The sequence below is a fragment of the Cnephaeus nilssonii genome (assembly GCF_951640355.1).
Source record: "Cnephaeus nilssonii genome assembly, chromosome: 7".
Classification (NCBI taxonomy): domain Eukaryota; kingdom Metazoa; phylum Chordata; class Mammalia; order Chiroptera; family Vespertilionidae; genus Cnephaeus; species Cnephaeus nilssonii.
Genome location: NC_137078.1, coordinates 42,143,229 through 42,157,466, shown reverse-complemented (window position 1 = coordinate 42,157,466; position 14,238 = coordinate 42,143,229). Strand labels below are relative to the sequence as shown.

Sequence of the window (14,238 nt, the reverse complement as noted above, 5' to 3'; positions counted from 1 at the left end):
CCAAGACCTCTGGTCTCCACCATATCAGTATCTTTCACCAGATTCATCATGTACCATTGTACTCTCCAGGAATCTTCCACTGGCGTCACACCAAATTCTTCATGTTTCTCTAACAAGCTAGGCAGTGTCACAACTCCATGTCATTGCCCTTAATGTTCCTTTTAACCCAAACGTCCTTCACCCATCTTAAATGTTTACAGCATTACTCATTTGTAAAGACCCAGTTCAAATGGCATTTATGAAGCCATACACAAATCTACCAATCCCTTTCTTCTTTCACTGTAACACTTTCCACTCGCTTTATTGCAGTATTTGCCACAATCTGGTTTTTGGTTCACCTATCTGCTCATTCTGCCAATGAGGTCCTTGCAGACACAGTCAACAAATTTAACTAATAGTGGGGTTTTTAAATATTTTTATTTATTTTTAGAGAGAGGAAGAGGGAGAGAGACAATGATGTGATCTGAGAACATGATCAGCTGCCTCCTGCATGCCCCCTACTGGAGATCGAGCTACAACCCGGGCATGTGCCCTGACCGGGAATCAAACTCCAGCATGTGCTCTGACAGGGAATCATACGGGCAACCTTTTGGTGCACTGGACGATGCCCAACCAACTGAGCTACACCAGCCAGGGCCTAACTAATAGTGTTTGAGAACCTACCAAGTTCCAGATGCTGTGCTCAATGTGAGAGATGCAAAGATAAAAATATACTTCCTACCCTCAAGGAACTTACAACCTTTTATTAAGGCAAAGATGCAAGTAATTATTTGTCACAACTGCTCTACAGAAGCATTATTTGTGATACAGCAGGAGGAGGGGAAGGAAGAGCTAAGTCTAATTTGGGGAGTGAAGAGGATTCCACAAAGGTAGCACCAATTCAGCTGGATTAGGAAGGGGGGCTCTAATCAGTCAAGCACAGAGGCATAGAAAAAGCATGAAAGGACAACAGAGAAAGATGCATGTAAGGACATAGCTTAGTATTGCTGAAACGTGAAGTAATAAGAGCACAATGAAAAAGTTCCCAAGACTTAACAAATTCATCGCTTCCCTACTCTATTAGCAAGAACTTTTTGACTTATAACCAAAGACCACATTGATGTCATCACCACAGAGCAGATAAAGGTAAAGCAAACACCTGCTCATTTTTGCATGCATGACTGCTTTCTCTTTATCCTAGAAGCTGTCTATTTCAACTAACACAATTTCAATGTTGTTAGGTCAGCAAAATATGGGGCTCGTGATAAGGTTTTCTAGAGTCATGATTTGCCTTATTTATATCACTATACTTCTCTGGTAATTATATGTCTAGAGAAATGAGGAAAAATTAATACTGAATATAAAATAAGACTATTAGTTCTAGGTCCCTCTTGGTCCTGACTCATCAGGATTTCACTAGTATTACAAAAAGAATCCAAAAAAAAGTGAGGAAAACTAATCAAACAAAAAAATAGAACTTCTATGTGTGAGATAACCAACTCTCTCTGTACTGTACACATGGTCCATGCAGTTTCATGAAAGTGGCATCAGTCATTACTATAGTGATAAATACAAAGGGGAAACAACTGTACTTAGTAGTCGTATCTACTTGGATACTAGGAAAGATAGTGGTACTGTACCTTTGGTCCTCGAGGCCTGGAAGTTTTGCCCATCAACTTTTCGTCATCAATTTCACATTGTTCCAGAAGATCCAAAATATCTTCCTCCTTAAAAAGATATTTAGTTAAAACTATGATCACCAATGGACTCTAGAATTTTTCAAAATTCATTAATCTCCATAAAATAGTGTACCACACAATTCCTAAAACTATTTAATGAAGACTACTCAGATCAAATGAGTAATAAAGGGTTATGAAAAACTCTTCAAAAAATGTTGTTCACTAAAATCTGACAAATAATACATTGCTGACAACCTATTATATATTACTAGAGGCCTGATGCATGAGATCTGTGTAAGGGGAGGCCTTCTCAGCCTGGCTGCCTCCCACCCCCGGCCCCACCCGCCGGGGCCCTCCCCTGGTGCTGCCCGCGTCCATTGCACACACCCCCAGTTCCCCGGTTCTGTGGAGCCCCCCCATCCATCGCCCTACAGTGGGTGGCCCGGGCCTCCCTCTGTGGGGCAATTGTGGGGCGATGGCGGGGCCCCCTAACCAATCGCATAGCGCCTGCCTTGTCTGGCCTGGCACCAGTGCGTGTCATCCGGACGGTCATTCTGCTGTTTGGTCATCCGGTCGATTTGCATATTATGCTTTTATTATTATAGATTATAAACAAATGGATCTTTATGTTTTTGAACACTGTTAATATCTGACTACAATAATAAATTAGCCTATTAGAAACTTTAAAATTTCTAAAAATCACTCTAATTTTCCAGACCACAATTTTATCAATCATTTCTATAGTGATTATTGCAAAATAATATTACAATTTCAGACAGAAAACTGATGACTGGCCTAGTAGTTGGTAATCGAATGTTAGTATTTGTTCAATGGGCACAATTTAATGAAATTTTCAAAACTTCAACTATTGAACAACAGTATCTTTAGAACTTCATAAAATGTTTTCGTCCTATAGGCTTAATACCTTCTCTTATCCTCTTCTAAAATCATTTTTAAGTCAAAGGGAAAAGTTATAAAAACATAACACCCAAGTGAATACTGAACAAACCAGAGCAATGGGAGCATAATAGCTATATTGAAAGAATAATCGACACTTCTTTGAACTATTTATTCAACCTACAAAAATATCACATCTTTACTAATATAATTTATATTTCAGTGCCTCTTAAAAAAAAAAAGGTTTTTGAAGAAACGAGAAATCTCACTGTGGAATGGAAATTTATAAGTTACTCTTCATACCAATCAAAGAAAGTTTAGCTATTAAAATACTAAAACATTCTTGCTATACTGTTTGATTAAATAATAATCCTACAATGAATTTCACAGCTCAATATAGTTAAAATGAAATGCATGGAGTTTTACCTCTGTTTAGGAGGAAGAATGGAAATAGGCAATACTTTCATCAGAACAGCTAGAGAAAGACAGATAAACTAAATAATCATATTTTTAAGACTTTGGAAAGCTGTGGATTAAAAAGTAGTATAAAGGAACTAAATACCAGAGAGGGAAAAGTTCTTCCTAGGTTGGAAGAGATGAGTGACCACTTTGTACATTGAGGTCATTTGTCATATCTGGACACAGATCGGCAAAGATCAGGCCCAGAATAGGCAGAGAGATTCTGCTATGATAAAAAACTCAAAGGGATTTCCTATGGTCGTGTGGGCTAGCAGAGCCCCACAGAGCTGGCTCTCTCCACCTGCTGGGTCTCTCTGATAGCACTTTTGAGTATGAAGTGATATAGGAGAATGGAGGCAAGGATGGAAAGCCAGGAATACTTACCTGTAGTCTTACAGTTCTTAGATAGCAATAGAGAATGAGGCCTGTAATAAACACTGAATAGATGTCACCTTCAAGGCACTTGAAACTATAACTATTCAACCCAGCCTGGACCCAGTTCAACCTTTCTTATTTTATTTTATTTTATTTTATTTATTTTATTTTATTTTATTTTATTTTATTTTATTTGTTTATTTCAGATAGGAAGGGAGAGGGAAAGACAGAAACATCAATGATGAGAGAGGATCATCTCTCTGACTCCTGCACACCCCCTACTAGGATCGAGCCCACAACCCAGGCATGTGCCCTTGACCGGAATCGAACCAGGGACCCTTCAGTCCACAGGCCAATGCTCTATCCACTGAGCCAAACTGACTAGGGCAACCTTTTTTTATTTTAATTAAAACATATTTGACATATAACATTGTATAAAGTTAGGGTTTACAACATATTGATTTGATACATTTATATATTGTAATATTGCCATTGTAGCAATAGTTAACTCCTCTATCAAATTCCATAATTATCTTTTGTGTGTGTGGTTAGAATAATTAAGATCTAATCTCTTAGCAAGTTTAGCTATTATAATAAAATATAATTGTCTATATTCACTTTTCTCCCATCCCACCACCCAGCCTGTGGTAACCACAATTTTACTGTTTTTAATTGGCTTTTTTAAAATTTCACATATAAGTGATATCATACAGTGTTTGTCTTTCTCTGTCTGACTTATCTCACTTAGCATAATGTCCTCAAGTTTGATGTATCTCACTTAGCATAATGTCCATCCAGGTTGCCTCAAATGGCAGGATTTCCTTCTTCTCATCACAGAATAATAGTTCATTGTCGTCTACACCACATCATCTATATCCACTCATCCATTGATAGGCACTTAGGTTGTTTTCCATAGCAGCTGAACCAATTTACACTCCCACCATGAGTGTGCAAGGATTTCCTTTTTCTCACATCCTTCCAATACTTGTTAACTCTGTCTTTTTTTATAATAGCCATTTGAACAGGTGTAAAGTGATATATCATTATAGTTTTTATTTGTATTTCCTTGATGATTAGTGATGTGGAGCATCTTTCATATCTCTGTTGGCCATTTGGATGGTGTCTTTGGAAAAATGTCTATTGGGTTCTTCTGTACATTTTATAATAAGATGGGATTTTTGTTATTGAGTTATATGAATTCTTTATATATTTGGCTAATAACTCCTTATTCTAGATATATAGTTTGCAAAAATATTCTCTCATTCTGTAGGTTGCATTTTTTGTTTATTTGTTTCTTTGGCTGTATGGAAGCTTTTAATTTTGATGTAGTACCACTTATTGACTTTTGCTTTCCTTTAACTTTTCTTGTGCTCGAAGTAATTACCCCCTCACTCTAACACTGTACTAAGAAATATTTGCCTTCTTTTGGAGAAAATAATATCATTTCAGCTTTATGATTCTTTTATAAGCGTCTATCAAACAAAAATTATAGGACATCTAAAATAACAATAAAAAATGTGACCTATAATCAAAAGTAATGAATATCAATAAAAGCAGGTCAGTAAATAATCCAAATATTAAAATTAACAGACAAAGATTTTTCAAAAGTTATTATATACATGTTACAGGGAACAATGAAAAGGAAAACACAATGAATGAAGGATGCAAAATTTTACCAGAGAAATGAAATTTTAAAATACCAAATAGATATTCTTGAGTTGACTAATATACTCTAAAATTAAGAAGTGATTGGATAGACTCAAGGGCAATCTACACAGCAAATATATGTCAGTGAAAATTATCCAAACTGAAACACAGAGAAAAAGAGAGAAAAAAGTAAAACAGAATGGGGCATCAAAGATAAATGGGATGTTGTACAATGATCTAATATATATGTGAAACTAGAGTCCCGTAAAAGAGACAATATACAAAATACAGCAGAAATATCTGATGAAATAATGAAAGAAAATTTAAATGTATGGAAATTAAGCAACAAACTTCTAAATAACCAAAATAAAATTCAGAAGACAATTTAAAATGGCAGTTAATAAAACCAATGAAAGACATTAACACCCATCTTCAAGAAGTTGACAAAATCACAAGCAGGGTAAATACAAAGGAACTCACATATAGACACATCAAAGACAAAATGCTGAAAATAAAAGAAAAAGCAGTCAAGACAAAAGACATATTATGTTCAGAGGAAAAACAAACAAAAAATAATGGCTGAATTCTGAATAGAAACCAGAAGACAAAGAAATGACATCTTTAAAAGTGCTGAAAGAAAATAAAAAGCCTGCCAAGATAAAATTCTATGCTCAGTTAAACTATCCCATATAATAAAAGGGCAATATGCAAATTGACCAAACGGCAGAATGACCAGTCGGTGGGGGGCGGGGCTAGCGAGCAGGTGGCGCCAGGCCAGCCAAGGCAAGTGCCAGCAGGCAGAGGGAGGGGACAGCGATCAGGGGGCAGGGAAAATACCAATATTAAAATATTTCTTCTAATTAATTCACTTTCAATGTGCACGAATTCGTTTCAATGTGCACTGGGCCACTAGTTTAAAATAAAGATAAAGTAAAAGACAATTTTAGTTTAAAAAAAAACTGAGAGAATTCATGCTAAAAAGAATATAAAATACTATAGAAAGTTTCTTCAAACTAGGAAAAATGATCATGTCAGAAGCATGAAAAGAAGACCACAAGAAAGGATAAATATGTTGTAGGTAAATATGAAGTGCTATTTAGAAAACTATTAAAGACCACTTAGAGCTTAGAAAATAATAACTACATGTTTTAAAGACTATAACATATGTAAAAGTAATATATGTGATGACAGCACAAAGTCTAGAGAGAGGCACCAAATAAAATTAAACTATTAGGGTTCTTATGAAGTGATAAAATACTAATTCAAGGTAGACTTTATGATTTAAGGATGTATATTGTAATTTCTTTTCAAAACCCCGTATTATCCTGCAAATAAAACTAAAAGCCAATAGTGAAGATAAAATAATGTAATTTAAAAATTGACTTTTCCAAGAATAAAGAAAAGAAGCAAAAAAGGAATAATAAATGGTATAAATAAAAAAAAGAGCAAAAGGCAGACATAAACCCAACTATACCAGTAATTTTGTAAAATGATTTAAAGACACATAGTCAGACTAGATTTAAAAACAAGTATGACCTAACTTCATGCTATTTACCAGAGGTATTGTTACTTTTAATATGAGTTAAAAGTAAGTAGATGGATAGAAAAGATATGCCATTTAAACAGTAACCACAAGAAAAAAACTATTAATCACATAAAGTAAAATTAAGACAAAGAATGTTACCCAAAAGAAAGAGAAACACTGCACAATGATAAAATAAGAAAGGTGAAATAGGAAGACACCTTCATAACTTCAAAGTATCTGAAACAAAAATTGACAGAACTAAATCCACAAATCTCTCTCAGCAACTGCTATACCAAGTAGGCCAAAAAGTATATAAAAGGATATAGACTATTTAAACAACACTAACAGCCAAATTTACTTAAATGACATCTATAAATCTCTACAACCAAAACGTGCAGTATACACATTACCAACTAGACTTGGTACATTTGCTAAAATAAGCAATATATTGAGACATAAAGCAAGTCTCAATTCATTTTACAAGACTGAAATGCTTTTCTAACACCAATCAACTATACCAGAAATCCCTAAAAAAATAAAAGTACAAAATTTTAATGTATGGAAATTAATCACAAACTTCTAAATAACCAAAATAAAAATCAGAATTTAATAAAAATACAATATATAAAAATTGCTAAGTATAAGGGCAATATATAAAAATAATCAGATACTTGCATCCAGGCAACAAACCAAAAAGTGGGGGAAAAAATGAAAAACTATTTATTGGCAACAGTAGCAAAAAACCAAATACTTAATAAATTTAATGAAAGATGTGCAAGAACTACTATAGCAAAAACTACAAACAGAGCTGAGTAATAAAAGACTGGAATAAATGGAGAGATATGCCATATTAATGAATCAGAGACTCAGTATTGTTAATTCGTGAGAAATTGTTTTACAGTTTTCTCACAGTCCCAATTAAAATCCCAGCAACCCCCGAAACCGGTTTGGCTCAATGGATAGAGCGTCGGCCTGCGAACTGAAAGGTCCCAGGTTCGATTCCGGTCAAGGGCATGTACCTTGGTTGCGGGCACATCCCCAGAAGGGGGTGTGCAAGAGGCAGCTGGTCGATGTTTCTAACTCTCTATCCCTCTCTCTTCCTCACTGTAATAAATCAATAAAATATATTTAAAAAATAAATAAATAAATAAATAAATAAATAAATAAATAAAATCCCAGCTACCTTTTAAAAATATTCTCAAGATGATTCTAAAATTTATATGAAAATGTAAAAGGACCTAGAAGGCCCAAAACAGTTTGAAAAAGAACAAACTGAGGGCAGGCTGGCACTACCTAATCTCAGCACTTACTAAAAGAAACAATAGTAAAAAAAAGTGTAAATTTGCATAAGAATAGGCTCACAGGCCCAGGGAACAGGGCATATAAAGTGGTGACATTAAAACTAGATTTTGAGGAACAGAGATAGGGAATTAAGGTTTGAAGCCTATTTATTAAGTGTCAAGTACTTTAATAGACTATTTTAGTTAAACTCAATTTTATTTTCATAACTAACCTGACAAGTAGTTTTAATACTACTATTTTGGTGCCAAGGAAACTACTGATCAAATAGTTTAGCCTAAGGTTATAAAATTAACATATGGGGAAACTAGGTGTATCTGTACCCCTAGGTTTTCTACTAGAAAAAACAGGGATAGAGGATCAGTGTAATGAGAAGGAATAGATGCTTTATCCACAGGAGAGAGAAATAACATTATAGTTATAGAACAGGTAAAGAAAAATGAAGAAAGGTCTCCCACTGGGTTAAAAAAAAAAGGGGGCCTGGATGGCTTGGCTCAGTGGTTGAACATTGACCTATGAACCAAGAGGTCATCTCCAGGTTGCAGGCTCAATCCCAGTGTGGGGTATGCAGGAGGCAGTCAATCGATGATTCTCTCTCATCATTGATGTTTCCATCTCTCTCTCCCCCTCCTTCCTCTCTGAAATCAATACAAATATATTAAAAAATAAAAACAAAAAGGCCACAGAACATAATTCTAATGGTAAAGCATTTGCATACATAAAAAGAGGGAAATTTGAAGGAAAATAACACTTGGGATATACAATGTTCCTTCTGCTTCTATCTCTTAGGTCTAGCCAGCATGAAAGTGGCTTTGAAACTTTCTGTTGTGGAATCTGAGTGAAAAGATCATATTTATTATGATTTTTTAATCACTCAATGTAACAGTGTATCCAAGATATGGGGGATATATCACTATAGGGATATGTCAAGTAATATAAAGTCCAAACAGTATTAATAGGTCCACATAAAGTTATTTGCCCAATGGAACATTAGTAAGTGTGATGCAAGCAGAGGCTTGATTAGCACTTGCACACTGGACCTGTCTTTAAATTCTCCCTTTTGGAACCTCAGGTTACCACAGTGAGAGATCTGGCTACCCTGCTGAGAGACCATGCAGAGAGAAAGAGATACCCAGTCAGCTCCCCAGATGTTCCAGCTCTCTCACCTGAGGCTCTAGACATGTCAGTGAAGCCATCTTGCATATCCTTTCAGATAAATGCAGTGAATCATACTTTATTCACTTCAAGCAAGACAAGCAGAAAGAACTACTCATGTGAGCCCAGCCAAGTGTGCAGAATAATGAGCAAATAAATGAAATGGTTTATTATGCTGCAATAGATAACTGATAGACCGTCAGTAAGGTAAAGAGATTACTATGTGGGGAGTGGGGGGATGTTTGGGGGTATGCATGTGTTTTTATTACTTCTCATATATCTAGTCTAGGCAGTATCAGAGAAAAATACTGAATAATGTTAGTTACGATACAAATAATGAGAACATTACAAACCACTTGGTAAATACAATGGATTTTTTTAATTCAGTTACATATACACATTTGTTGTAACACGTGTTTATTACAATAGATCAGTATTGTAATATCAACATTCTCTACTGCATCATTTGTCCCGTTAGACAACTTCTTATTTTTGAAACCACCTGGTTGGTTATGAAATGTTACCAACTGTGAAAATGGAAGCAAGTGCATCTTCAACGTAAAATGTTTCTATATGTGGGACTGAGGTAGGTTGTTTTTAAAAGCATATTATTTGGCATAATTCTTTTTTCCCTTTATAAACACGTATCCCTTTACCTTCATCCTTTTCAAGGGATTGTTCAGCTCACGCTGGAATGAAGCTGCTCTTCCTGAAAGAAAGGTCTGAAAGGCAGCAGCCAACAAATTTTCATACTTTTCAAGAAGAGTTTTATCTTCAGGAGGATAAATTCGTCTACAATAAAATCAGATAAACCAACGTGTTTAAAAGAAACTATTAACAGACTGACAATTGTCGGAGGGGAGGGGAATTAGGTAGCTGGGTGAAAAAAAAGTAAAGGGATTAGCAAAAAAACAAAAACATATACATAATGCATACACACAGAAAACAGTGTGGTGATAGCCAGAAGGAAAGAAGGTAGGGTTAGGTTAGGTGGGCAAAGAGGGAGAAAATGGGGATGGAAAGAGACTGCGTGGGGCGATGGGTGCATGATAAAGTGTGCAGATGATGTTTTGTTGAGTTGCACACTTGAAACCTGTATAATTTTGTGAACCAGTGTCACCCCAGTAAATTTAATTTAAAAAAAGCTATTATAGTATAAGAGTTAATGTCAACTACATAGCTAATCCTTGACCACCTATTCTGCCTTTACTGGGTGCCACAAATAAAGATGAATACAGTTATGAAAAGTCCATAAATGTTCATTGTCATGCAAATTAAAGTTTATCTAGAGAATTATCTTAAACAATGCAACTCCAGATGATACAGTATGAGGGTTTAGTTGGAGGTAGTGGTTGGAATCATTGCCATTGGGTATACCGAAGAAATCCAAAACTTCATGGGGGGAAGTTTAAGTGATGAGGAATAATTGGGGAGTTTTGGATTTAGTGTGGTTATTGAAGAATGCAGAGATTAACCTGATGATCTCTTGGGATAGTGGAGAGAATTTGGAAGAGGTAGGGTGACAGGAAATGTGATGTCATCACTCCTGCTGATGGTGTTAAGGCTAGGGAAGAATGTCTTACTATGAGTGTAAGATGTTCTATGGCTCCCAATTCTCCTAATTCTGCCGAGGCCATGTCAAAGCTTAGAAGGAAGGACAGTCTCTTTAAGAACACAAGGAGCTTAGGGAGCCTCCTTTTATCCTGTCAAAGCTGATACCATGGAAGAGGTTTCCTTTAGTAGAGTCCACACCCTTTCTATGGTCTCATACCTGCCTCCTTCAAACATCTTCATTATTTGCCTAGTCCCTGATACATTAGAGTTTAAAACAAAATATAGCCACCACTTGGAACTGGCAGAAAGAATACTAGGAGACCTGAAACCTTTCTCAAAACACCACATTATAACCAAACTAGAGGCTCAGTGCACGGATTCGTGCACTGGGGACCACTGTGGGAGTGCAGCTCATCCCGGTCAGCCGAGTGGCTGTGGACCTGTCCTCTGAGCAGCTGCTCCCACTGTGGGAGCACAGTGACCACCAAGGGGGCAGCTCCTGCGTTGAGCGTCTGCCCCCTGTTGGTCAATGCGCGTCATGGCAACTGGTTGATGGGTCATTCTGGTCATCCGCCATTCAGTTGCTGGGCTTTTATATTATAGATAAGGTCACGGTATAATATCTGATTTAAAAGATAATATCAGATTTAACCACCCTCCAGGCTGGCTAGCAGGAGTCTCCCAAGTCTGAACCATCTACTTGCTGTCTACCTTTTCATTCTAGAAAAATATCAAACAAAAGCAGTATCTCAAAGTAAAATGAACAGTGCTTAAAACAAGCCTAAAGGGTTAAAAAATGTACACTCATTGTTTTGACACTTCATTTGTACAACCTGTATAAAAAGGAAGCACGCTTACCTATAATTCCCCATGTGTCGATTTTCGTGTTGTTCTTTAGAGACCTGCTTTCGCACTTGAACAAGTCTCTCTTTCTAGAAATACAGAAATTTGACAAATAAAGCCTGGCAAATGAATTATGCAATTCAAAACGTTGGTGTATTAAAACAGTCATACCAACTCCTCTTTCCGCCTCTCCAGCTGATGCCTCTGCTGCTCCCAGTCTGAGGAACCTGGCAAGAGCCTTTTGATTGAATTCTGACCATAAAGCCTCCTTTGAGCCTCAGCTTTTTGTTTGGCCAAGTTTCTCCTTTTATCGCTGGTCCTAAAATATAAAACACAAGATCCTATTCTAGAATTCCAATTCTGATCTTATCCCTATGAGGGGAAGGAGCAGAAAAGGAGACACAGTGACAATAGGAATCAATGTTTATTAAATTATATATTCACATACGTTATATTCATCTAATCATCCATCAAATAAGGGTCTCTCCATAGTAAATAGACGTTCTGAACGTAACAAAATGAAAACAGTATAACGATGTACTAGCTGTACAATCTCAGGTTAATTACCTGCTGAGTCTGTTTCCCCATCTATTAAATGCTAACAATAATGTTTCCCTCCTACAGTTCTTATAAAGATCAACTTGTGGTATCAATAATAGGTCCTTAATGAATATTGGTTCCTTTCTCTTCCTTCAACAATTCCATTTATATTTAAGTATTCCCTCATTTACACTAACCACTCCTTAGTATATTTTTAATTCTGACTGAAATCCTAGCCTAACAATCGTTATTTCTTTGAAGTCTTCTGCATAGTCCTTCTCATTTTTGCCCAATCATGCAAATTTAGTTACAGCTGTCTGATTTTTATAGGGTAAGTCCTGTTGGGAGACTGCTTTCCTCTGAAACTCGTTCCTCTCTCTTCCCTCCCACGTAGCAGGTGCAATCCGTGGAGAGTATGGGTTTAATTAGTACAGACTTTCAGTTTTGCACAATGAAAAAGTCCTGGAGATGGATGGTGGTGATGGTTGCACAACACTGAACACATACTTAATGCCACTGAATTGCACACATAAAAAATGGCTAAGATAGTAAATTTTATGTTAAGTATATTTTACTCCCCCAAAAAATTTAATGAGTTGATATTCACCAGAGGATCAAAGATAAATGTACATTTAAATGAGAATATGTGCAAAAACAATGAACATGTGGAACAGCACCACACATGCATTCTTAGAAAAATTAATTCCAAGGCAGGGGAAAGAACAAAAAGTGACCATATTGATGAGAGATGCAAAGATCAGATCAAACACTGTTTTGTATACAATTTAAAGATCAAAACTGCTTTGATGCAATGTTTAAACTTAATCTGATAGAGTAGAAACAACATGATCAGAATATCAGATTTTATAAATATCTTTTCAAATGTTGGCATTCATCGCCAGCCTGCTGTGGCTCAGTGGTTGAGTGTCAACCCATGCACCAAGAGGTCACCGGTTCTATTTCCGGTCAAGACACATGCCCACGGTTGTGGGCTGGATCCCCAGCAGAAGGCATCAGGAGGCAGCCAATCAGTGTTGATCAATGTCAATGTTTCTCTCTCATCGATGTTTCTATCTCTCTCCTTCTGCATCCCTCTCTCTCTAAAAACATTTTTTTTTAATGTTGGCATTTCTCAGGACTCTGCCAGGTCCCCCTTTACCTCTCAATATGTACACTCTATGTGCTTTCATCCATTAGACCCAACAGCAATCTGTACATGGCTGTCAGTCAAATAGACATCTCTATCTCCCAGGGCACTGTATATCAGATTTCCCAGTTAACAATTCTGCCTGGGGTCTCAGAGAACCTCAAAATTAGCATGTTTAAAACTGAACTATCTCTCTCTACCTTCCCCCATCACTCCTTTCATCTGTTTCTCACCTAAAATTTTTATCTAAATCAATACTGTATTGTCAAACAAGTTGTCTAAGCCAGAAACCCAGGAATCATGGGACACACTGAATTCCTAGTCCCTATTGCAGTAGTAGTTAACACTTGTCAAATGACCTGCAGAGCAACAGAGTGGAGGCTGAAAAATGGGGTAGGGTTAGCACTAGAAGAAGGAAGAAAGCCAGTAAAATAATCCAGGAGAGAAATGAGAAGTCATTAAACTTAGTGAGACTAAGAAATTAAATGGTAGTCATACATTGTACAGGATTCAGTTGATTCATAATAAAGGAAGGAGCTAATGATAACTCGCAGCTTTCTAGCCTGAATATTTATATGGATGGTTTTATCATTAACTAGCAAAGCAAAGCAAGACACAAAACTAGGCTTGAGTGATTATCATTGTAAGTACTTTTCTATGAGCATACGGTTTCCCTTTTAATAACAGCCACTTAAGGAGAGAAAATTTTACTCATTTTTCTATCTCCAACTTCTAGCACAATATAAGCTAAGAATGTACATTAAATATATGAAAAGATTCTTCTTTTGTGGGTTGAAGGTAATTGACATCATTAGCAGAAGAAAAGAGAGAAACCCAGCGAGAGACATATAATTGAAGGAGAAGATAATTAAACTTCTGGTCATATTGAATTTAAAGTGTCATCAGGACATTCACCAATTCATTCATTTACTTACTTCCTTACTGGTTCACTCACTCATTACAAATTAACTGAGCCCCTATTAGACCAGAAACATCGAGTGTAAATGCTCAGCAGAGATCTGCAAATGCAAGACCAGAGCCCAAGAGTGGACAGAGCTGTTGAGAGGAACCCTAATCTGTACCTCAACACAGGTGTAGACCTGGGACTCCAGTGTCTGACTCACAAAAGATGCCACAAA

The 14,238-nt window shown here is 36.5% G+C and overlaps 1 protein-coding gene across 5 annotated transcripts in view; it reads right to left on the bottom strand.

Moving 5' to 3' along the window:
* TTLL7 (tubulin tyrosine ligase like 7) overlaps nt 1-14,238 on the bottom strand; it is a 138,193-nt gene that overhangs the window by 44,428 nt on the left and 79,527 nt on the right. For all 5 annotated transcript variants that reach the window (XR_013813747.1, XM_079776277.1, XM_079776275.1 and 2 more), the window contains 4 exons: nt 11,584-11,731; nt 11,428-11,501; nt 9,672-9,807; nt 1,620-1,706 (listed from right to left, as the gene is read on the bottom strand). Coding sequence is in view for 4 of the 5 variants with exons in the window: in XM_079776277.1 (XP_079632403.1) it covers nt 1,620-1,706; nt 9,672-9,807; nt 11,428-11,501; nt 11,584-11,731 (445 nt within the window). In the remaining variant the exon portion in view is untranslated. The remainder of the gene's footprint in view (nt 1-1,619; nt 1,707-9,671; nt 9,808-11,427; nt 11,502-11,583; nt 11,732-14,238) is intronic.